The sequence below is a fragment of the Triturus cristatus genome, chromosome 8 (genome assembly GCF_964204655.1).
Source record: "Triturus cristatus chromosome 8, aTriCri1.1, whole genome shotgun sequence".
In the NCBI taxonomy this organism is placed as follows: Eukaryota; Metazoa; Chordata; class Amphibia; order Caudata; family Salamandridae; genus Triturus; species Triturus cristatus.
The window spans coordinates 923,561,017-923,585,412 of record NC_140591.1 but is presented as its reverse complement, the minus strand read 5'-3'; the positions used below and the strand labels follow the sequence as shown (position 1 = coordinate 923,585,412).

At 43.4% G+C, this 24,396-nt stretch overlaps 1 protein-coding gene across 5 annotated transcripts in view; it reads left to right on the top strand.

Annotated features, from left to right (window-relative positions):
• RIOX2 (ribosomal oxygenase 2) overlaps positions 1–24,396 on the top strand; it is a 766,429-nt gene that overhangs the window by 457,303 nt on the left and 284,730 nt on the right. For all 5 annotated transcript variants that reach the window (XM_085622446.1, XM_085622442.1, XM_085622444.1 and 2 more), the window contains one exon: positions 19,668–19,771. In XM_085622446.1, coding sequence (XP_085478572.1) covers positions 19,668–19,771 — 104 coding nt within the window. The remainder of the gene's footprint in view (positions 1–19,667; positions 19,772–24,396) is intronic.

Below are 24,396 nucleotides of genomic sequence, written 5' to 3'. Positions count from 1 at the left end.
TTGTGTCACCTCCTCTCCTAGTTCCTCTTCCAGCCTGAGGACCTCACTCTCCACTGACTATTAGGGAAAGCGCCTGCCCCCGAATCACTGTCTTAAATGCTTTCCATAGTGTCTGGGAGGAGTCAACCGTGCCCTCGTTTTCTTGGAAGTATAGATCTATAGCCTGCAGCAGGGCCATACGTACACCAGGGTCTCGGAGATGCCATGGATTTATGGGGGCTATCCTACCTCCTCCACCTCATCCCAGCACCAGATGAGTCCATACCAGGGAGTGGTCAGATATGCCTCTCGCCATATGTCTGATTTTAAGGATATATGTTAGTTGTGTTGCTGGGACGACAACATAATCAATACGGGAAAGGCTAATGTGTGCCCCGGAGTGAAACGTGTGTTGGACACTATCCGGGTGGAATGCTGTCCACGCGTCAGTTAATCTGAGAGCCTATAGGAAATCAGGCAACCATCTGGCTGTTGTTCCAGTGTCTCACGGGGGATAACTATCTCACGTACCTGAGACCACAGAGTTAAAGTCCCCTCCCATCAGCAATAGGCCCTCCGGCAGTGAGAGTAGCACAGCTCCCAGGTCTTTGAACGTACGAGACTGCAGTCCTGGTGGGACACAGACGGACATGCAGGTGATTGTACGCCCCTCCCACTGCCCCGTGATACCTATATATCCCCCTAGGCCGTCTGCCCACGTGGATTGGATCATGAAGGGGAGGGAGTTCTGCATCAATATACCCACACCTCGGGAGCCAGTGGTGAAGCCTGCGTACACCACTAATTTGTAGCCCCATCTGTTTAGTGCCTTGCAGGAATTGCCCACCAGATCGGTTTCTTGGAGGAGTATTGCGTCTGGGGCATGTCTCCTAATATATTGAAGTACAACACAGCGCTTGACCTTGTCCCCTAGCCCATTTACATTCCAGCTCAAAAGTTTAAGGTTGCCGTCCTTGTGCATATGTGTGTGAGTGATCGAAAATCAACTGCTCCATGATGATGCCTTTTTGTGCCAATTCATGACAAACAAAACAAACAACATTGCCCTAATCCCAACTCCCCCCCTTCCTGCTCCCCTGCACTTTGGGCCTTAAACTGCCCATAGTTTCAACGATGCAGAGTGCCTGTCGCCCAACTAAGAAACTAAAGGTAGAAATGTGGGGGTGAAAGAGTTGCTACACCCCCCCTCCCAAAACGATTAGTGTCGCCTCGCTCCTCAAGAGGGGCGAGTCCCAAGAGTTATGGCTCTTAAAATGTAATTGGGCGCAATGAGTCAGTACCAGCCCCCGTGACTTGATACCTGTGTCCCCTGCCGACGCAGGGGACCATGTAGTAGGGCAGTGAGTCCCATCGCACCCCTGACCTGTGTTCCCTCCTTTTCCAGGAAAGTTCGCTATTCTTCTTGGCAGGAATTATGTTCCTTGACTCCGCACCAGCCCTCTACCCAGTCTGTTGCAGATTCCGGGGTGTCAAAGAACCAGGCTTTACCATCAGTCTCCACGCATAGGCGCGTGGGGAACAGCATGGCGTACTTCACTCCCTTTTCCCGGAGCGTCTTCTTTACAGCCAGGAAGGATCGGCGTTGTTTCCGAACTGCCTGCGTGAAATCTGGGAAAAAGGAGATTATAGCATTCTCGTATTTGAGCAGCGGACCCGCTCTGGCATTTTGAAGAATTATATCCCTGTCGCGGTAGTTCAGTACTCCTGCCATCATCGGCCGTGGGGCAGCTCCAGCTTTCTGCCATCCCCCCGGTACTCTGTATGCTCTTTCGATCACGAAGAGTTTGGACAGGCCTTTGGGTTGTAGGGGTGGTGAGTATAAGGTCCTCTACAAATAGGTCCGGCTCCTGCCCCTCCCCCCGCCCCGGCACTCCCAAAATTCGTACATTGTTGTGGCGGGTGCATCCCTCGTAATCGTCGAGCTTACTCTCCACAAACTTCCTAAAGGACTGGAGTTCACGTATCTCGGTCTGTAGGTGTGACGTGTCCTCCACCAGGCTCGTGGTGGTGATCTCCAGTTGCTTGACTTTTTCGTAAATTTTCAACATGTCTGCACTAATCAGCGTGACGTCTGTGGAGATTATGTCCAGTCTTTGTTCCAGAGATGACCGTACCCCAGAAATGGCCTTCATGACATCTTTGAGCGTCAGTTCCGAGGGGCTTTCCTCAGTTCCGCTTCCCGCCTTATCTCTGGTCCGCTGGTCCTGGGGTGAGGCCTTAGGAAACACGTAGCGGTCCAGTTTGTACTGCTGGACCACCTTCGATTCCCCCTGAGCCTGACATCTTTCATTTCCCAGGTTTCGTCCCCAGCTCCTGTCTTAAGCTGCAACACACGGTCACCTGCGGACTTCTTTGGCAATAACTCGTCTGTTGGGGAGCGCAACACCCACAGGCATCTACGTTACCGGTGTATCTGGGCGTCGTAGCAGGGAGGGGGGCAGCAGCATCCAGCCACAGCAGAGCGGTATCTATGGGCCTTCAGGTTACTCTACAAGTTTGCACTGAGGCTCCAGTGCACCCAGCTCTGAGGCCAAAACTGTAGCAGCTAGAGAAGGAAGTATCTCCCCCAGTCGCACAATGTGCAGCCCCTGGGCCGCGTTTGATTACTCCAAGGCCCCCACTACTGCACCTCACCGCTGCCTCACCGTGTCAGCACGATAGGACTCAGCGTCGTTCCAGGGGGCTCCTGTCACTGCGGCCGCTGCTTTTATATCGATGGGGTCAGCGGAGGCTCTGCTCCCAGTTTTGGAGCTTGGGGAACGGATTGTAGTGACGGATAGTTGTAGAAAAGGGGGTTCATGACGGAGCGAGTCTAACCAGCAGCCGCCATGCTACGCTGCTTGGCCACGCCCCTCTCAGGTTAGATTTTTGAGCTTCTTCCTTGTTTGACATATGCTAAATGCTGGGGCTAAGGATCAGATGTAGTCTCTTACCCACTGCGCAGATGTGAATCCGTACAGGCAGGAACCTGTTCCTTCGGCTGCCATCAGGCTTGAAGAACCAATCACTCCTGGCTGGCTCACCAAGATAAATTGACCTTGAAAAACTAAAAGACAACAGGCGTTTGGCACAACAAGAACAGTTGATTTAATTAAAAGCAGCGGCTGGTAGAGCAGGTGGCAGAGTCGGGTTCTGAAGACTGTCTCAAAGTACATTGGTTTTGGGTGTCATTTTACACATTACATGAAGCATCATAAAATAATTTGTGCATTCCTTTGGAGACTAAAATCTGGGTCTAGTCACAAGGCTGTAAATCTGGTCATTCGATAAGAAGCGCAGGTGGGTCTCGACCTTGCATGGAAACAATGTGGGGCCAGTGGGTACGTGTCCAGATGTCCGGCATGGGGAGTGTGTGATCACTACGTGTAGTGTGCATGCTGTGTTCTGCTTGACTGAGTGTCCCTAACTTAGTGCGGCATCAGAATTTATGGTGGTTTGAGAACGCACACCCCTGCAGCCAAACATGTTTTATTAGGGCCAATCTCCTAAGACCATTGGAGTGTTGCTGCCTATCTGTGGGATTGATCTGGGTTTTCCTGTTCGCATGTTTGTCTAAGGGTTACATGTCACCCCACCTGTGATCTGTCAATCAGTTGCTTCAGGCCTAGGTCGCAGGGCGTGCAAGACTCTGGGTTGAAGGGGAGGTCATCTTGGGTAAATTCAACAATAGTGTGGCAAGTTTATTATATGTACTTATTTCATGATGTGCATTGATATTGTATTTTCCAGTATGAAAAATAAAGAACTAGAATCTTCACCTCTCTCCCAAAATGTGCCTGCACTGGGAGACCCGCTTCTAGAGAACACCACTTTAGAATCATTCATTCTGCTGTACATGACAACGTTTATTTTATTTCAGCTGCTACAAGTTCTAGAAGTAAATGAGCTCCAGTAAACGTTCCTTTCCATGTGTTGGTATTATATTATATCTGCACATCCTGCAATTTGGGTGGTGTCCACTGTTGCACTACTTTGATATTTTGCAATAATACCTCAATCCTTAAACTTATTTATTTTGTTATTTTTTTCTTCCCCTATACCTTAGTAATCAAACATTTGTATTGGTCAACAATAATGATGGGTTTGGCTTTATTTATGGTAATAATATATTACTTTACATTAAAAAAGCCTAGACATTCACTGGAAAAAACAAATGTTAAAGTAACGTTAGTGTAGGGTGGAGTGAAGTGGCATACATTGAATTGACATAGCATAGAATCGAGTAAACTGTTATAAACTGGAGTGGCATCACGTACAGTAGAGTGGAGTGCTGTGTCGTATAGTGTTGGAAACTGTCTTGGAGTACAGTATTGTACTATAGAATGTACGGGCATAGAGTTGAGTACAAATTTGGACAGTGGATTCTATGGGGATAGAGTGTAGTAGAGTTTTGTAGGGTGGAGTAATATAGCGTGGAGAAGAGTACAATGGAGTGTCATACGGTGGAATAGCATATACTGGAGTGTTGTGGAGTGGCATACAGTGGAATAGCATTTAGTGGAGTAGCGTACAGTGGAGTGATGTACAATGAAGTTATGCACAATTGAGTAGTGTAGACTGGAGTCGCATATAGTGGAAGTACACAGATTAGAGTGTTTTACGTTGGACTAGCTTAGATTGAAATAGTATGTAGTGTACAGTGGAGTTGTGTAGACAAGTGGCACACAGTGGAGTGGCCTACTGTGGAGTGGTGTAGACTGAAGTGACAGACCAAGTAGTGGGGTAGAGTGTAGTAGCATACATTGGAGGAGCGTCCAATGGAATAGCATAGAATTAAGTGGCGTGGAGTGGCATAGAGTGGAGTAGCGTACAATGGAATTGCACACAGTGAAATTGCATATAGTGGAATGGCACACAGTGGAATTGCGTACAGTGCAGTGTTGTAGAGTGAAGTGGCATCTAGTGGAATAGAGTGAAGTGGCCTACAGTGGAATGGCTTAGAATGGAACAGAGTATTCTAGAGTAGTGTCCACTGGGAGTGGCTTACAGTGGAGTGGCGTAGAGTGGAGGAGCGTAGAGTGGAGGAGGGTACAGTGAAGTTGCGTACGGTGTAATAGCGTTGAGTGGCGTAGAGTGGAGTCTAATGCAGTGGAGAGACATGGAATAGCATATTGTGCAGTGGCTTAGAGTGGAGTGGTGTACACTGGAGTGGCATATATTGGAATACCGTTGAGTGAAGTGGTGTTTAGCCTAGTGGCCTACAGTGGAGTGGCGTAAGGATGCATGTGAAATTTAGCAGCAATGTAGATTATGGTGCGCAGAGTAATGCAAACAGCGAATTGCTAGGCCTTAATTATATTTTGGGCCACGGTAACCGCAGTAACTTTGAGGTATACCATGGTACATGTTGATGACAAGCCAGTATATAATTGGATAATGGCTATTTTTAGAAAATTAAAAGGCAGCCATATTGGTTTTACTACTCTTTGGCTGTGTTCTGTGTTAGGGCCTTAGATATAGGTAAGTAGTGGGTTTTATTGTAGGTCCGTACCTATTACAACTTTAATCAAGTGGTAATAGGTAGGCTAAATTTACTTATATTTTTTAACATATTATTAAAAGAAGTTTACAGAGTACTGCGCTAGTATCTAGTGAGTACTGCAGTTTTTAAAAAAAAGTTGTGGTGTATTTGCACAGTATTTGTTTGGGTTTTTCCACATTACTCTGTGCACTTTGTTTAACAGAATTAAATATGTTAAACATTTTAAGTGCACTGTACTTCACTATATTTGTAAAACCTAGTGTATTCGTGACTTTTCAATTTTCTAAGATTTTTACAAATTTGTTTTTAAAGTACTGAGGTACTTCATAACATTTTTTAAATATATACAAACTTATGATCATTTTCCCTACCAATGTCCACTTTAATAAAGTTGTATAAAACCTAATACTTACCCATATCAAAGGCCCTAAACCAGAACACTTGCAAAGTAGACTTAAAACAACATGACTGCCTTTGGTGGAAGAGGCGTGGCGCTGCGGCCAGGGCAACTGACTCCGGAATCCGGGGGCTCACGGTTCGATCCCGGCATCGGCGGCAGATCAGCCCAGCACCATGTGACTCTGGGCAATAGCTTGCTTAATCTTACCGAGGGCCCCCAGCTCCTTGACACCTTCGGGTAATTGTTCGCGCTTTACAAATACTGGACATTTACATTTACATTATTTCCCTCAGTTAGATGCAGGACCATCGGTATCATGCACGGTAGCCGTGATTCAGCTAATGCAGCTTAACTTGGAACATGATCTAAGGGATTGCAATGGAAGGGTGAATAATAACAAGGATGATAATCTCCTCCCTATATACATTCAAAAGGGGTAGAGCCCAATCAAAGATAGATTATATCATACTTAGCATAAATACCTGGCACAAGAATTTGGTTTTCAAGATAGATGTAAGAGAGGATAGTGACCACTATCCCCTCTGCCTTGAAGTAACAGGGTATACAACTGGAGAACAGTTACCTAAAACAAGCCCATCATCATTACAGCCTTTGATAGTAACAACCGTAGAGTGGTAAAATGGCCATGCATTACTGATAGCATAGAGACCATGACTAACATCTATAAGGCATTTACTGAGGTAGTAGGCCTCTGTGTAGAACAAAACAGAACCCCAGTAATGGCAGTGCACCGATCTCTGGTGACAACTTTAAACCTCTCTTAACCAGAGTTACTATAGGAAAACCGGGGCTCAAATTAATAGCTGAACACAAAAGCAAACCCTGGTATACCTTGGATTGCAAGAAGGCAAAAACATTTTTACTGCAGAAGCTAAAGCATGGGAGCACTCAGTCAGTAAGGGGAGCCAGGGATAGCTTAAAAAATAGTTAATGCAAAAAGGAACTGGGAGGAAATGAGTCGGTGGATCTTCTCCAGGTGGCAAAATCCAGTAATACGGTAGTATTTTGGAGAAAAGTAGCTCCTGGAGTGTAATATGTGGTAATGTATTCTTTGTTGTGTTTTCTTTAAGGAATCTTTTAAAAGAATGTTCTATGGTGTAGTATTCCCTTTTGTAGAATGTTGGTGTGGGCATTATTTGAGAACCTGCTGTGGAGCTGTTAGCAGGTGGTCGTGGGTCGTGTTTATCCAATAAACTTATTGTGATGCTTTGGATACCTCATCTTGGATTTCTTCCATAAGAGCATACAACACAGAGGTAAGAATAAAGTTCCTTACACCGTGCACTACTTGCATTCTGCGACCTGGATTGAACACTTTACCAGTCTATATTCAAACCCCAAGCTTCCCACCCATGAACATTATCGTTTTGCAAATAGTACAGGACACACAATTCATTTTAGCCTGGAAGAAACAACGCAAGCAATTGATACTATTAATCAGGCCAAAACCCCAGGACTAGACTAATTGCCAAGGGACTTCTTTAAGCATGACAAAGATGTGTGGGCTCCTTATGTTAATCTGGTCCCCAAAGCTATAGCTTCAGGAGCACCAATCCCAACTTCATGTAAGGGGGCTGAAATAATCCCTATCCATAAAAAGGGAATAAGCAAGAGAACTATAGGCCCATTAGCCTAATTGAGGTACTACAGAAAATCCATGCTAGACCGCTTTTGAATAGGCTAAATGAATCGATAGATGATGATTACATACTATCCTCATACCAGGCTAGATTCAGAGCCCACGCAAGCATGCTAGATCAAGTATTCAGACTTCTGTGCATCCTCTGGAAATACACTAAGATAAGGAGGGGGCACATCTACATAGTGTTTGTAGATCTAAGGGCAGCATTCAATCTTGTACCCAGAGGACCATTGTGGGCCTCGTTTGAAAAACAGCAAGTGCCCGCAGTTTTTTTTAGATTAGATAGGAAGGCTGCACCAGGATAACTACGCAAGAGTCCGCTGAAGTACGAATGGAGAGTTTACAGAACCAATTCCCATAGATAGATGACTGAGACAGGGATGTGTGCTCGCGCCCACCCAGTTCTCACTCTTTATTAATGATGTGGTCAACTGCCTCCAAAAATCTAAAAATGACTTCCCTAAACTTCGTGGGAATCTGGTTCCAGTGTTACTATTTGCAATTGATACCATCTTGATCTCAGATGCCCAAGGGTCTCCAAAACCTATTCATGACTTAAGTATATATTGTAAGGAAAAAGGTCTAGAAATAAATATTGGAAAAACTAAATATATGGCCATAAATCTTCATAAGAACTTTAGATGAAACATCAGTGTAGGTTAACCAAAACTATCACATGTATTACATTTCACCTATCTAGGCATAACACTTGATTCAAAGTTGTCATGATAATCGCAAATAAAACCTTCCACATTGTTTCTCACACAGGGATCCAGGGCTATCTCCAATAAATATAACTCATCCTTGAGCAAACCTATCACACACGTCTTAGAGATTTTTAAATATAAAGCACAGGCAGCCACCTTATATGGATCTGAACTGTGGGGCATTATCAACATTAAACAGCTAACATCTATGGCGAACAAGTTAATGAGAAGGCTATTGGGGCTACCATTAGTAACACCACTTGTCTTGATGTTCACGATCTAAATATTAAGCAAATAGGGCATATCTCAGCACTAAGCCCCCTGCGCTTTTGGATTAGATTATTGACAACCCCGGCTTCGGTAGATTATAGAGAGGGCATTTGAATTATAGAACTCAATAGACACCTAACCTTTCCTTGGCTTAGACACCTTCAGAAATGTTTTATTGGGCTCGGTCTTAACCTCTATTGGATGGAACCATAACTGTTGTTGCAAAGTTCTAAGAAAATACTCGAACAAATATACTGGGAATATGTACTTCATAGTAACTCGAATCTAGGCAGACTAACAACACAATTTCTCAATGCTAAACCTAACACATGTTATGAAGAGATTCTTGAAACTATCAGCCACACTTGGCAAGAATTCTGTACATAAACGTCCGGTACAAAACTCACCAGATTAAGAGCTTTACTGCAAAATGGAAAACACAGGAAGAATGATCCTGTACCTCATGTAACTTAAGCTATACAGAAGGTATTGCCACATCCTTTTCTTCTGCCGGGCATACAATAGGGCGAGGAAGAAATTGATTTGCCTATATGTAAAAGGCTAGGGTTTAGGAAGCACCAAGATGCCCTTAGATTGATGATACACGATACGTCACCATACATAATTTTTACCATGTCCAAATATTTATTAGCAGTAGTATTTGCACGGGGTCAGATGGGTCTGAAATTGTGAGTATGGAACGAGCAACATATAACTCCTTTCTAAGTACTTGTTGGGGGGGGAGAATTTTATGGTCCCAGGGCACTTGACCAGGGCAGCTTAATTTGTGGGGGTGCCTCTACAAAATATGAGAAAATACACGTGTAAACAATAGAAGTTTAATCAGGTTTGTTTGCACTTTATTGCCAGGAAACCACTTCCAACATGAAGTGAAAAAGAAACACTTTAAAATTCAATAATGAGCCTGGAAGTCTTAGCAAAGACTTGGCATTTAAAGACATTTCTGGAGTGAAGAACAAACTCATGCAATGCAATGCAAATATACTTTAGATCAATGGAAATACAGAGAAAAGAGAAAGAGACAGTTTTAAAATACACTAAGCATTATAGCCTGAGCCAAGGATCCTAGATAGATGGCTGAGGGGAACCACACATTTAATTTCAGCGAGGTAGTTCTACGAATGGACTGAGGAGAAGATCTTTATACTCTTTCAATGATGAACCATTGACCACAAAATCACGACATTATCAGGTGCTTTGACCGCATGACGAATGTTGGTCACTTCTCTAAAATATTAGGAACACAGAAGTGACACCCACACTACAAAAAGTTTTCCAAAAGGTCACTTGATGTTTGACCATGAATCATAATGAAATCGAACATCTATCGAACAGGATTTGCATCACTTCAGGGAAATTGTTATAAGTTTACAAGTGTTCCTCTTAGCTTGAGGAGTGCCATGTTTTTGTGGTCCGCTATCTCTCAATAGGTAGGAGAAGTGACAAGCTCATCTTGTGCAAGGAGAGAGTGGGGGCGCGGGGACAGAGCTGAAGCTATGTGTGTTTTTCAGAAGAAATAACTAGTATTTTAGTAGAGAGGCATTTTGGGCCTACTACCTTAAAAGAACAACTGAGGCAGTATGGTCAACTTAACAGATTCCTATATGCTAGCTGGTGGGGCCTATATGAGGGTCTCGCACTTCAGATGTGGGCAGAATGGGCCTGGGAGTCTTATATGATAAAAATAGACCCTGCTTCATTCCCTCCTCTTGTTCATTCTTGAACAAAATTCTTGCATATAGTGTAGTCCTATTGTTGTTACTTCTACAACTTCTATAAGTGCTAAGTTATTCATATTCCCTGTTCTATCCTTGCTCTCCCTTTGCTAATTCTGCTATTCTTGGGAGGTGCAACTGCTACGGACATGGTGTGCTGACTGAAGAGCATATCGCGCATTAGGACACAACCCACGTATTTAGAGACAGGTATGACGTTGTAAGGCATGCTGTTTTCTGTGTCTGTAGGCCGGTGTGTGCAAACATAACATCCTACCCTGTCAACTGTCCCCCTGTCCCATCTTTATCAATCGCTATTTATTCAATTTGGTACAATATCTCTGTGTCATTTAAGCAGTATCTCAGGTATAGCACTGTGATCACAATACACTATAAGGAGCGTAGTCATTATAATGGCAGCAATTGGGGTCAATATTGCTAGTAGCACCCATGATCATTTTCTCTCATTGTTCTGAAAGTCTTGAAGCCATGTTTCAGTCTTTGGTACGTCTGGCTAGTGTTGCTAGTTGAAAGAATGTCTTATCTCCTGCTGTACTTTTACTCTTTTCAAAAGTCTGCTGAGGAATAATGCAGAGCCTCCGTGATCATACCTGTAAGCAGAAAAAGTAACCGTTGGTGCCTGTCTTCAAGTAATTTGAGAGGTTACAAGCACTTCTATTACCTATGCACTTTCAATATGAAGAAAACAAAGTGATGAAGAAGGTAAAGATGTCTCGTTGTCACAACTAGTAGACTGAGGGGTTGGGGCATTGATGTTCCAGACGTCTTTAGTTGATGCATCATTGGGGCCCTCTTACACACTCTTCCTTTCTCTGCTGTGTGCAGCACGTGCAACCCTTCAGCATGAGCTTGGGATACCATTCTCACTTGGTACTTTTCGTGGAACACGTGTAGCTCCTAGCCCCTCAATCACATGTGAGATTAACGCCGGTCCATTGTCAGAACCCAAAAGCATTGGTACTTAAAAGCGCGGTATGAACTCTTTCAGGAGGCATTTGGCAATAGTTTGTACATTGCAGTTCTTGGCTTGGTATACCTCAGTCCATGTGCTGAACATGCACACAATAACCAACATGTACTTGTACTTTTGAGTAGAGGGCATGTTGATGAAGTCCATTTAATGTGGGGAAATGACGTGGCCTGGGGAGTGGAAGTACCCTTTCCAATTTTACCGTTGTAATGTCGGGCCATGGGAGCAAGCATTATCATTGGTAAACATATCTTTCCATTTAAGCCTATCCATATTCCCTCTTCTGTTTGCCTACATCCTCCCCTTTTCTCTTCCTTTTCTTCCACCCAGCCCTTTGAGTAATATACTTTGGGTCATAGTACATATCATCATACTTTATCTTTATATCATGATATCATGTGGAGTAGAAGCAATTTGAACTATTGTGTTCTCACAACCAGTTAATGCTATTCCTTTTTTTTCCGTCTGCATCAATAAATTCTTTACCTCTTGATACATAGTCCTTGGAGGTGGTGTGTGCAGCACATTCTACAATTGAAACTCTCTTTGGCAGCAACAGGCCTTGAAATAGTTGTGCTATTAATGGTGCATGCTGTATTTGTTGGCCAGCTGAGGTAAGGAATCCCCTCATAGCCCACAGCTGACCAAGATCAGGGGCCACCCCAAAATCATATTTGCCGTCTGTGTAAATGTTCACTATTCTTCCTTTGTGTTGTTAATCTCACAGTACATTCCAGTATATTTCTAGCTGTGCCCACTGCGTAAGAAATATGCAGTGAGCCTGCGTTATTGCTGATGCATGAACCATGAACTATTAGATCTACATCTGCATAGAGGGAAGGTGTCGCTCTTAAATCATGTTGAACATTTGCATACCTACAGGGGCCATTTTCAGTACATGTGCTAGTAGGTAGATGGGGAGGTGACTTGGGGTGCACAGTGGTATGGCAACTTCAATAGCTTTAGTAATACACTATTAATACAATGAGCTAATTAAGTCTTCCTAGTGCCACTCTGACAGTAATGTAAAATATTAGAATACAAATACATAACTTTGCATAAGACACTTCTGTGTGGTGGGTGTTCCTGTCGCGGCTGATCACCGTCTTCTTCCTCTTTGGACAGTCAATGGAAACACGATGCCTTCCTCTTGGCAATGCAGACAGATGTTGGTGAATACACTAATACTTTAACATGTCTTTTAAAAATCTGTGTTCCAGGACAGATAGGTCGGAGCTCAGGAATGATGGGACCCTTCTCCTTCCGCCTGGATACCTGAGTAGAAAGAAACTTCGCAGCGCGTGTTAACTTATACAAATATATGTCTTCTTTCATAATTTCAATGTCACTGTTAGGTGTAGTTGATGTGACTTATACATATATTAATTGTTCAGTGAGAAGTATATGAGGCGTTAGGTGGTTGCCAGAACTTGGAATATTTGTGAGTGAAAACAGGGTGAATTATGGGTAATAAACTATTTTTGCTTTCTCTTAATTATTTATTTATTTCCCTCAATTGTGGTGTTTGCCTACTTTATTTTTAAGCAGTCTGTTCAGGTATTGCTGAAATCTGTTGCTGTTCTAGTATCACAGTGGGCACATTGTCCATCTTTGATACAAATGTGTGGGAAACTTGTAGTAGGGCCTGTGGTATGACATTTTTGTCTGTTGCAGTCTGACTATAGATGCAATCTAGGGTATCTAATTTACTCCCCTCTTATATTTTATTCTTATTTATATTTTATTTTTAACTAGACCTGAAGTGGTGAAAACAATAATATTGATCTTATCTATGCAAACATCCCGAAAACAGGAAATCCAGTACACTTCTTAGGGAAATAATAATGTTGCAAAACCTCTAATCATCAACACTCCGAAAGCGAAAGAAGAACCAAAACATTGTACTCCAATAGTTCCCAGGAGATATAAACATTTATGGTAGATAAAAACTCATAGTGGTCAAACTGCAAAGTATATGCAACCACCACTAAAGTCTGCTACCGCGCTTTTAAAAGGCCTTTCTAAATCTACACATATTATACTGACAATATTGTAATACTGAGCATTGCTACTCCATGCATACTGTCCTTTAACATTGAAATCTACTTTATATCTGCACGTATTGTTTATTCTTTTGTATTTTCCTAGCACTGGGGCATGTGCGGAGGAAGTTGGTGTGGTGGCTACATGTGGTAATCTATTCCTACCGATCTCTGGTCGTTGTCTCATATTTTGAAGGCTTCACACAGCTGTGCATATCCCACAACATATTCCTTTCCTCCTTCCACATAGCTGCACTCATGGTGACCCTGTGTTAGGAAGGTCTCTGATGTGTCATAATTCAGAACAACAATTAATTAATTTAAGAAATATCCCCATCTCTTTCGTTGGACATGTTCCTGTCCTACCGTATTTTGCAACTTTTTCATGGTCATAGTATGCGAAATGTGTCACTGATGGACATGCGTACATTTATATATCCATGTACTCTTAGCTTATTTAATCTCAAGCAGTGGTGATGCACGTTGTGATAAAAAATGTATTTGACTTTCCTGCTGCCGCTAAAACCCCACTATTTTCTTCACCACCATTGTAACTCAGCACAACATATTTAATTGATGCCAGGCCAAAATGTCGCCAGTCAGAAGTGTGTCTTCAGTACGATGCTTCCCTGTTACCAAATTGTGTGATCCTAGGCAATTTGTTTCGCTTGTTCATGCTCTGCCAACTATATACATATATATATCTATGTATTTTCTTTTTTTTCTTTCAATCTCCTGCTTGTTTCTAACCACAGGAAACCATTTCTAATGGCCTTCCTTCTGAAGGCAGCCCAAGAAAAAATCTATTAACCCTTCCAACACACTTGTTGTGTTCCAGTGTACATTACGTTAAATAAAGCCTATTTTAAAATAACATGTCTTTTTTATCAAGCGCACGTTCACTCAGAAGGGTATTTTGGCATTATATAGCAGATCTTTACTGTTCCCTCAAATGAATGGTGCCCCTTTTATGCACCTCGAAATGCTCAGTAGACCTAGTAGCATTGGAGAATGCGACCATGAAGTCAAACACAGACTCACGTTCTCTTTGTGTCATGCACGTTGTGTAAACGCCGTATATTCTAGTCTTTTGCTCCTAAGGGCCTACAATAATGTATTGGACCTATATATTGATCCAAGATGAAAATTAGGTGTAGTTAGTGTGCATTCCATTCCATCAATCTATCTCCCCTCTCCTCTCCCTAGTTCTGTGCTCCGATATTCAAATCGCTCTTCGTCCAGTGTCACTAACTAACTTGAACATGAGACACAATTTCAAAACCTCATGTGTGTGCTCTGTGGCAGCACTTCCTGGATCGGTGCTTGCATTTGGGCTACTGCTTGTGCCTGTAGAGATGGCACTTTTTACTGCCTGGGCTGTTGTTGAATTGGACGAAGGTAGGAGTACATTATTTGGTGCGTACTTGCTTTGTGCTGCACTATTTTGTGCTAGTGTAATCTTCATTGTTAATTGCGCATCTATTTGACCTGGAGTTATTACGTCACTGTACTTCGGGGGAGGGGATGGAAGGAGAAGGTCATCTGGAATTGGAAGGGAACCAATGGCTGGTCTATCATTTAAAGTTTAAGCCAAGTCTAGGGTGTAATAGCGACCAGAAAATGTAAAAAGGGGGCTGTGTGTTGTGGTCGGTAAATGCCTGCGAAAGCCTTCCTTCCCCTCTTTCTACCACTTGACTGAATATTCAAGTGGGAGGATCATTACTAAGGGTCCAAGCTGCAGGAATTGTTAGGCGAGAAGCGTGAGGTGTGACGGTCAAGGAACTGAATGCACTTCATTCAGGGTGAAATGAGTTAAATAGGGGAGCCTATTGAAAACCGCCCTCAAAAGTCGTAATCAAGTGTTGTGAAGGCTGCTATTTGGAAACTCCCAAAATGCCCCACTCTCCAGAAATGAGGTCCCCTGATACTCACTTACCTGGGACAGTGTATTTGTGGTAGCATTGTACACCGATACTGCTCTATAATTTAATATGTGCAAAAGTAGTTCAACAGCGTGTTGTTTATTATAATTCCTAACGTGCACAAGTTCTTGTACACCACGGGGTGAGGCACATGATTTTTGAAGACTATTACCTAGAAGCAAAATGTAATATTTAATGCAACACTGTTTCATATGGGCAAGAAGAAATTAGGGGAGAGCAGGGTGTGGCTGTGCAACAGTAATATTCACGAATATTTGACAATATGCACATTTCTAACATTTACAGCCTTTTAGTTATTTTGTTCTCGCTAAAGACTGGAAATTAGATATATATTCAGAATCGGTGCACCAGGCACAGATACTTAAAATGATAATCACAATGCATGCAACAAACGCACAAGAAAGCTGGCACCATAAAATATTCCTACTTAAATTATACAGAATATAAAACACAACATGTACACGTTTACTTTTATAACATGACAGAAGGATTTGTGCATTCTCCCCTGTCTGTCTGAAAGCAATCAGAACGATAATCTCTTTTAAAATAACAGTGCAAAAATGAAAGTCCTTACGTTTCAACTTTAACACAGGAAACCAACACTTGCTTTTACTGGTAGCTAGTCAGATAGGAAGGCATCCCTTGTTATTAAACAGTTTAGTTTTCATAAGCCATTATCCACACAGTAGGCTTGGGCCATTATTCACACAGTAGACTCGTCACACAGGCGTAAAACAAAATCTTCGTAGTCACACAGCACCACCGAGGCCAAAATCTATATATGTCCGTAATAGCCGTCCGTAATAGCCACACAGGCTAACCACAAAGCCACACAGGCTGAAAAATATATATCTGTAATATCAAACATATGTAAACAGTGCAGAACACGGTATTTAAACTATGAAAAAAGGGGAGGTGCAAAAGCACCTGACTCAATGGCTGTTTACATGTGTTAAAGATGAGAAATTATTTTACGTAGCCAGATATCAGCGGAAAGCAAAGAGCTGTTACTAGGGGTCAGAGGGCACCCAGAGAGTCAGAATATGCTAAGACAGACGAACAGCATCCCCCTGGGGGAGGACCAAAAGTACAAGAGAGAGGTGTACTCTTAACTTAGGCTTACTCGAGGGTGTTGTATCTGCTCAGTCAGGAAAAACGCTCTCGGAAGGTAGTCACTCCGCCCGTTGCCACAGGATGCAGCTGGGAATCTAGTACATCCCTTCGTGGTCGCCAGATGTTGGGTGGGTGGGGGAATTTTATGGTCCCGGGGAACTGGACCAGGGCAGCTTAATTTGTGGGGGTGCCTCTACAAAATATGAGAAAATACACGTGTAAACGATAGAAGTTGAATCAGGTTTGTTTGCACTTTATTGCCAGGAAACCACTTCCAACATGAAGTAAAAAAGAAACACTTTAAAACTCAATAATGAGCCTGGAAGTCTTAGCAAAGACTTGGCATTTAAAGACCCATTTCTGGAGTGAAGAACAAACTCATGCAATGCAAGGCAAATATACTTTAGACCAATGGAAGTGCAGAGAAGAGAGAAAGAGACAGTTTTAAAATACAGTAAGCATTATAGCCTCAGCCAATGATCCTAGATAGATGGCTGAGGGGAACCACACATTTCATTTCAGTGAGGTAGTTCGACAAATGGACTGAGGAGCAGATCTTTATACTCTTTCAATGATGAACCATTGACCACAAAATCACAGCATTATCGGGTGCTTTGACCGCATTACGCACTTTGGTCACTTCTTGGAAATATTAGGAACACAGAAGTGACACCCACACTACAAAAAGTTTTCCAAAAGGTCACTTGATGTTTGACCATGAATCATAATTAAATCTAACATCTATCGAATAGGATTTGCGTCACTTCAGGGAAATTTTTATAAGTTTACAAGAGTTCCTCTTAGCTTGAGGAGGTGCGTGTTTTTGTGCTTAGCTATCTCTCAATAGGTGGGAGAAGTGACGAGCTCATCTTGTGCAAGGAGAGAGTGCGGGCTCGGGGACAGAGCTGAAGCTTCGTGTGTGTTGTAGAAGAAATAACTTGTATTTTAGCAGAAAGGCATTTTGGGCCTACTACATTAAAAGAACAACTGAGACAGTATGGTCAGCTTAACAGATTCCTATATGCTAGCTGGTGGGGCCTATATGAGGGTCTCATACTTCAGGTGTGGGCAGAATGGGCCTGGGAGTCTTATATGATAAAAATAGACCCTGCTTCATACTGTATTGTGGATGATGATTGTTTTAATGTAAATTTTGTATATCATTTATTGAACTCTTTTTAATTGACTAGTACAAAATATAAATTGGGAATTTTATATCTATATGTACTTTTATTGGATTTTAACTGAAATAAGTTATTTGAACATGACTGCATTAAACCTTTGTAAAGACAGTCATTATCCAATCAGTTAATGACACGTCATTGCCATGTACCTTGGTAGTTTCATGAAATTTCGTGAAATTACCACTGTCACAGATTTTACTAAGTGTAAATGCCTTATAACTTAAAAAATCCTTACCCCACTTACCTACTGTACCCAAAAAGGAAAATCTACGCACCATAATGTATAATCCTGACAAATTACATGTAAACCAGTTCAGCCATTTTTTGCTCTACGTTGAATACAATAGTCTATGAAAAATGCATTGGTGGAGAAACACGTTTTGGGGCCCCCTTTCATGTTAGCAACCCCTTAAAGATTCACAACAAAAATTAACATCTTTACAAAATGCAGAAAATGCTATAAGTCTGGAAAGTTTTGTTGTGATTCAGCAAACAGATGGAAACTTATTAGGGAGCAAAAATCTGAGGAATTCCTATATCTCTGAATCCTAACTATAACTACAGAGTGGCAATCAGATTAAATGTGACTTCTTTCTTTTTATCTATTTTATTTGTTATGTATTTGTTTATTGGCTTCCATTAGCACGTGACCATAAATTGTTATTTCAGTTGTTCATGCAATAAATCCAACACTTTACATATACAGTCTAGTTTATGTTTTGGTCTTCTTTGCTACTTTTATTAGTATTGTGCTACTGAAAGCACTACGTTTTGACCCTTATAACTCCATACCACTTCATAACATCACTTGCCATAGCAAAAATTATCATCTACATAGTCTAATGTACATTGTTGTGAAATTTCATTACAATCCGTTCAGGCATTTTCCCACTACGTCCAATACAAAAAAATCTATGTAAAATGCATTGAGGTTAAAACCTGTTTTGGGGTACCCCTTTTTTCTGTGCATCCCCTTGACCAATCACTGCAAAACTTTCCATCATCCACCAATTTCAAAGGAAGAGTAGGTCTGGATAGGTTTGTGGAGATTCGTGAAACAGGCGCAGAGTTATTAAGGGTCAAAAATACTAAGAGTTCTGTAAAGATCACTGTAATCCAGTTGTGAGTAAATCCAAATAATATTTATTTAGGTAGATCCTTTACACCTCAGCCTGCCAACTCGGCTGTAGTCCATCCAACTGCTTTCTCTTGAATCTAAACATTCTCCAGAAGCAGTCTTCAGAACAACACTATGTCACTTAGAATATTATAAGTACAGCATTCCACATGAATACTTACAATGGCTTAAAAGTACAATATACAGCATATTACACGTTCATATCTCTGGTAACTCTAAATATAACTACAGAGTGGCTATCGCAACCTGACAATAGTGATGTGAAAATAAGTCCTATTCATTCTCCATGGATTTTTACACCTAGTTCCACCTGGGCATCACATCGCTAGTAACTCAAGCCTTCTCTCAAACCATTCTTAATAATTGGTCACTATGAAGCTTCTTCCTTCCAATAATTTTGCTTCAATTGTAAGTTTTCATTCCCGCCCATGAAATTCAGTCCACTGTCAATGCGTAATGCCTGTGCAGTTAAAAATGTGCATGCTCGGTCCATCTTGTATTATTCTATAATTCTGGACCAATACCAGTACTTGTACCCATACCTCAGCTGTTGTTCCCGATCTCCCTAATACATTAGCTCATCTGGAAATCGTGGTTGCCTGTTTGTTTTAACTGTGTTCATGGGTAGATGTATGGTTGTTTGTCATGAACAACAGCAACCATATTAGCTGGGTATATGAGGATGTGGTGGTGGTGGAGGGTTGTGTGTGTACGTACACATCTATAACTGTGCGGTGTAAACTGATTAGAAAAGTGTTCCTGTCACTTCCTAGCCTGTTTAGGATGTCCCTCGACTATGAAGGTACAAGTGTTCATATCCTTACATTACAGAAGCTAGTACGGTGACTAAACTCTTCTTGTTATTCGCATTCAATAAGCTCTCATTTTTCGTCGTATGCATTCATGCCTTCACCTTAAATGGTTTCTGAATGACAATTAAAAGACTATTCTAAATGGTATCCTTGTAATTTGGGATAATCCTTGTTATTCTTTTTCAGCCTGGTGATTTCTTATATTTTCCCAGGGGAACTATCCACCAAGCAGACACTCCTGTTGGTATTTCACATTCCACTCATGTGACCATAAGTACCTACCAGAATAAGTAAGTGTTCACATAGAAATGAAAGCCTAAAATCGAAGTCTGCTGCTTTTACTGATTGGTGACAAGTTTTTATAATATTTTATGCAGCTAACCTGTTATTTTGATAGACTGACAGTTGATAACGCTACTTTCGTATAGCGATGAAAATGCAGACATTGCTAAAATATGATTCCCTAACAAGAACATCACCAAACTGTAAATGTTTTTTTGTCTAAAAGAAAACGTGTAACAATGTAACCTCAATAGTTTTAAGTATATGATGTATAGAAAAAGCAAAAGCTAAGTATAAAAACACCCAGTTGTTTTGACTCTCATTGGTAATCTTTAATGAATCACTGAAGTCCTGCTTTTTAAATTAATTGTTTTTTATTTTTGTATAGCAACGAATTACCTCGACCAGTAGCCTCAAGGTTAATAAAGAAAATGCATAAAAACAATAAATAAACCAAACACAAAAATAAAATAGGCCCATAGCAGATGGTACAATCAGCTATCCCTTATTTAGCATGTGATCCTGCAATTACAATATCACATCTATGAGTTATGACACTGCCACCCTAAGGATTCCTAAAGGTGTATTGACCCATTTCTCATCAGCATGTTACCTTTACCCTCAGTAATTACAAATCAGTATTTTTACCCCACAGTAATAACAATACATGTTATCTTGTAATGCAAGCTGATATAGTGCATTATTTTTCAGTGCAAGTTGTTTTCACACATACATAAGTGAGTATTTATGTAAGTTAGTAATATACAAATAAAGGGTTAAAAGATGGTCGGGAGGATTACCTCCCCCACCCAAAAGAATGGATTATTGTAATCAATAGGTAAAAAGTTGAGTTGGGGGCCTTAACCATCCGCAAAAGCAAGAAAAATGTTTTATTTTATATCGTTTTAAGTGATGGGTAAGGAGAGTAAAAAGGGGGGTTGGGCGGTGTTCGAACTAGGGGCCCCTAGTTGGCAGAGGTAGGTACCTTTGACCAAGTAGGGGCCCTTGCTTCTAGTCAGGGTAAGGGGGCTACACTCCCAAAATAACCCCTGCTCACCCCCTCGGCAGCTTGGCACGAGCAGGCAGGCTTATCTAGACCAGCAAAACCATAGCAAAAACACAGAAGGCAACAGTGAAAAAATGGAAGAAAGACCCACACCAATGGTGCCAGGTCTAACACGTGTTCCCTCCAGCTGAAATATGGGGAGAACTACCTACCCTCTTGGGAGTTCTCTTCACTAAGGCGTAAAAATCTGGACAGACCATCAGCATTGGCGTATTCTGTACCTGGGCGGTGTTCCAACGTGAAGTTCATCCCCTGTAGGGAAATAGACCACCTCAACAGCTTTGGATTCTCACCCCTCATCTGCATCAACCATCTGAGGGGCCTGTGGTCTGTCTGAACCCGGACGTGAGTCCCAAACAAGTATGGTCTCAACTTCTACAGTGCCCAGACCACAGCAAATGCCTCACACTCAATTGCACACCACCTCAGTTCCTGTGGAAGTAACTTCCTACTAATGAAGGCTACAGGTTGGTCCACACCCTCCTCATTCATCTGTGAAAGTACAGGCCCCACACCATGCTCTGAAGCATCTGTCTGCACAATGAATTCCTTTGAGAAGTTGGGCATCTGAAGCATGGGCGCCGTGCACATGGCAGTTTTCAGGACATCAAAAGCTTTCTGACAGGTGTCAGTCCAGTTCACTTTCTTGGGCTGCTTCCTGGAAGTCCGCTCTGTCAAGGGTGCAACAATGCTGCCATATCCCTTGACAAACCTCCTGTAGTACCCTGTGAGTCCTAAAAAGGCTCTCACCTCTGTCTGGGCCTTGGGGGTTTCCCAAGCCTGAATGATATCAATCTTGGGCTTTAGGGGCGCCACCTGGCCGCTCCCAACCTGGTGTCCCAAGTACACCACGGAATCCTGCCCGATCTGGCACTTACTCGCCTTGTTTGTGAGGTCTGCCCTCCGCAGCGCCATCAATACTTCCCAGAGGTGGCACAGATGTTCTTCCCAACTGGCGCTGAACACTGCGATATCATCCAGGTAGGCGGCACTGAAATCTTCCAGTCCAGCCAATACCTGGTTGACCAACCTTTGAAAGGTGGCAGGGGCATTCTTCATCCCAAAGGGCATAACCCGGAATTGGTAGTGCCCATCTGGTGTGGAGAATGCTGATCTCCCTCTGGCCCCATCAGTTAAGGCGATCTGCCAGTACCCAGATGTTAAGTCAAACGTACTGAGGTACCGGGCAGCCCCTAACCGATCAATGAGTTCATCAGCTCTGGGGATGGGGTGTGCGTCAGTCCTGGTGACTGAATTGAGCCCTCGTTTGTCCTCACAGACCCGGAGTTCTGGCGTGGCACCTGGTGCGGCAGCCTTTGGGACCAAGACCACTGGGCTGGCCCAAGGACTGTTTGAGCACTCAATCACCCCTAACGCTAGCATCTTGGTGACTTCCTCCTTGATGCAAGCTCTGACCCTGTCAGTCACTCTGTAAGTTTTGTGTTTTACAGGAGGACTGTCCCCAGTGTCTACATCATGTACATACCACTCAGTGACACCGGGAATCAGGGAGAACAGATCAGGAAATTGTCCCAACAGTTGGCGACAGTCATCCTGCTGCTCAAGGGTCAGGTTGGAAGAGAGGTTTACACCGTCCTCTGACCCATCTTGCTCCTTTGCAGACAGGAGGTCAGGAAGAGGCTTGTTCTCCTCCTCCATTCCATCATCTGTCACTAGGAGCACGCCCACATCAGACCTCTCTAAGTGGGGCTTCAGGCGGTTTACGTGCAGGACCCGCAAAGGGTTCCCAGGAGACCGCAAGTCCACCAAGTAGGTGACATCACTCTTGCGCTCCACCACCTCAAATAGTCTGGTCCACTTATCCTGGAGTGCACAAGGCTCCACGGGGGCCATGACCCACACTTTCTGTCCAGGCTGAAACTCGATCAGAGTGGCTTTCTGATCACACCACCGTTTCATCGCCTCCTAGTTGGCTTCCAGATTCGCCTGAGCAAGTTGTCTGAAACGCCTAGTCTTGGTTTCTGAAGGCCAGCATGTAGCTATATACATTCTGGGGAGGTTTACTGGTAGCTTTCTCGCAGCCTTCTTTTACCAAACTCAGATGTCCTCCTACATGGTGACCATACAGCAGTTCAAAAGGGCTGAACCCTAAGGACTTCTGTGGCACCTCTCTGTAAGCAAACAGAAGGCATGTCAAGAGGACGTCCCACTTACACCTCATAGGTTCCTCAAGACTCATAATCATGCCTTTTAGGGTCCAGTTGAATCTCTCAACCAGCCCATTACCTTGGAGGTGGTAAGGAGTGGTGAACTTATAAGTTACCCCACACTCCTGCCACAGGGACTTCATATCCTTAGATATGAAGTTGGTATCACGGTCTGACACCACCTCTCTGGGGAACCCCACACGGGAGGAAATCCCCATCAACGCATGACCCACCACGGGGGCCATCACAGTCTGGAGAAGGATGGCTTCCGTGTACCGGGTGGCATGGTCCACCAAGACCAAGATGAACTTGTTGCCCATGGCTGTCTTGGGATCCAGAGGCCCCACAATGTCAATGCCCACCCTTTCAAAGGGGGTGCTGACCACAGGGAACAGGTGGAGAGGAGCCTTGTGATTCCTCCCACTCTTACCACTTGCCTGGCAAGTCTGACAGGTCCTACAATGAGTATCTGAACTCTTCCACATTTGAGGCCAATAAAAGTGGGTGACAAGCCTCTCAAATGTCTTATCTTGCCCCAAATGTCCTGCTAAAGGCACATCATGAGCCAGTCCCAGTAGGAAGGCTCTGAAGCGCTGGGGTACCACCAGCTCACGGGCTGACCCAGGCTCAGCAATCTGAGGCTCGCTATATAGGGACCATTCTACCAGTAGATCCAATGTGATCCAGACTGATCACCTGTGCCTGGTTTGTGGCCTGTTGCCGCAAACCCAGAAGAGAAGGGAACTTCTTCTGCTCCTTGCAGAACTCTTCCCTGAAGGGTCGTCCATCCTGCTGCCAATGGGTCAGCTCAGGCAGGTCCCCCAGTTCAGCTACTTGCTTCCCTGTTGGTTCCAGGGCATCCCCCTCAAGGTCTGCCTCCTCCTGGACTGTGGGAACTCTGGGGGCTGGTTTCCCGCGCCCCCTGCCTCTTCTCTTTAAGGCAGGCACCTGGGCCATTCTTCCAGGCTCCAGGTCCTCTTGAATACCCTTACTGGCTGCCATGGACCGAGTGGTCACCCACGCCCACTCAGGCAGACCCAACATCTCCAGATGAGCCCTTCGCTCCACCTTAAGCCAAGGGAATCTTTCCAAATCATTGCCTAGCAGACAGTCAACAGGCATGTCTGGCCTCACAGCTACTTGTACAGTACCTGAGACCCCCCCCCCTCCGCTCAGAGAGAACCTGGGCCACCTTGCAGTGGTTCTCAGAGTTGTCAGCGGCAACTACAGGGTAAAATGCATGGGGGATCACCTGCTCTTCAGACACCAGCCGACAACTAACAGCTGTCACACTGGCTCCGATGTCTCTCCAAGCCTGCACCCTTTGGCCATTGATGGTCACCCACTGCCTGTATTTCTTACTGTTATCAGGCAGCTGGGTCCTGGGGACCACCTCACA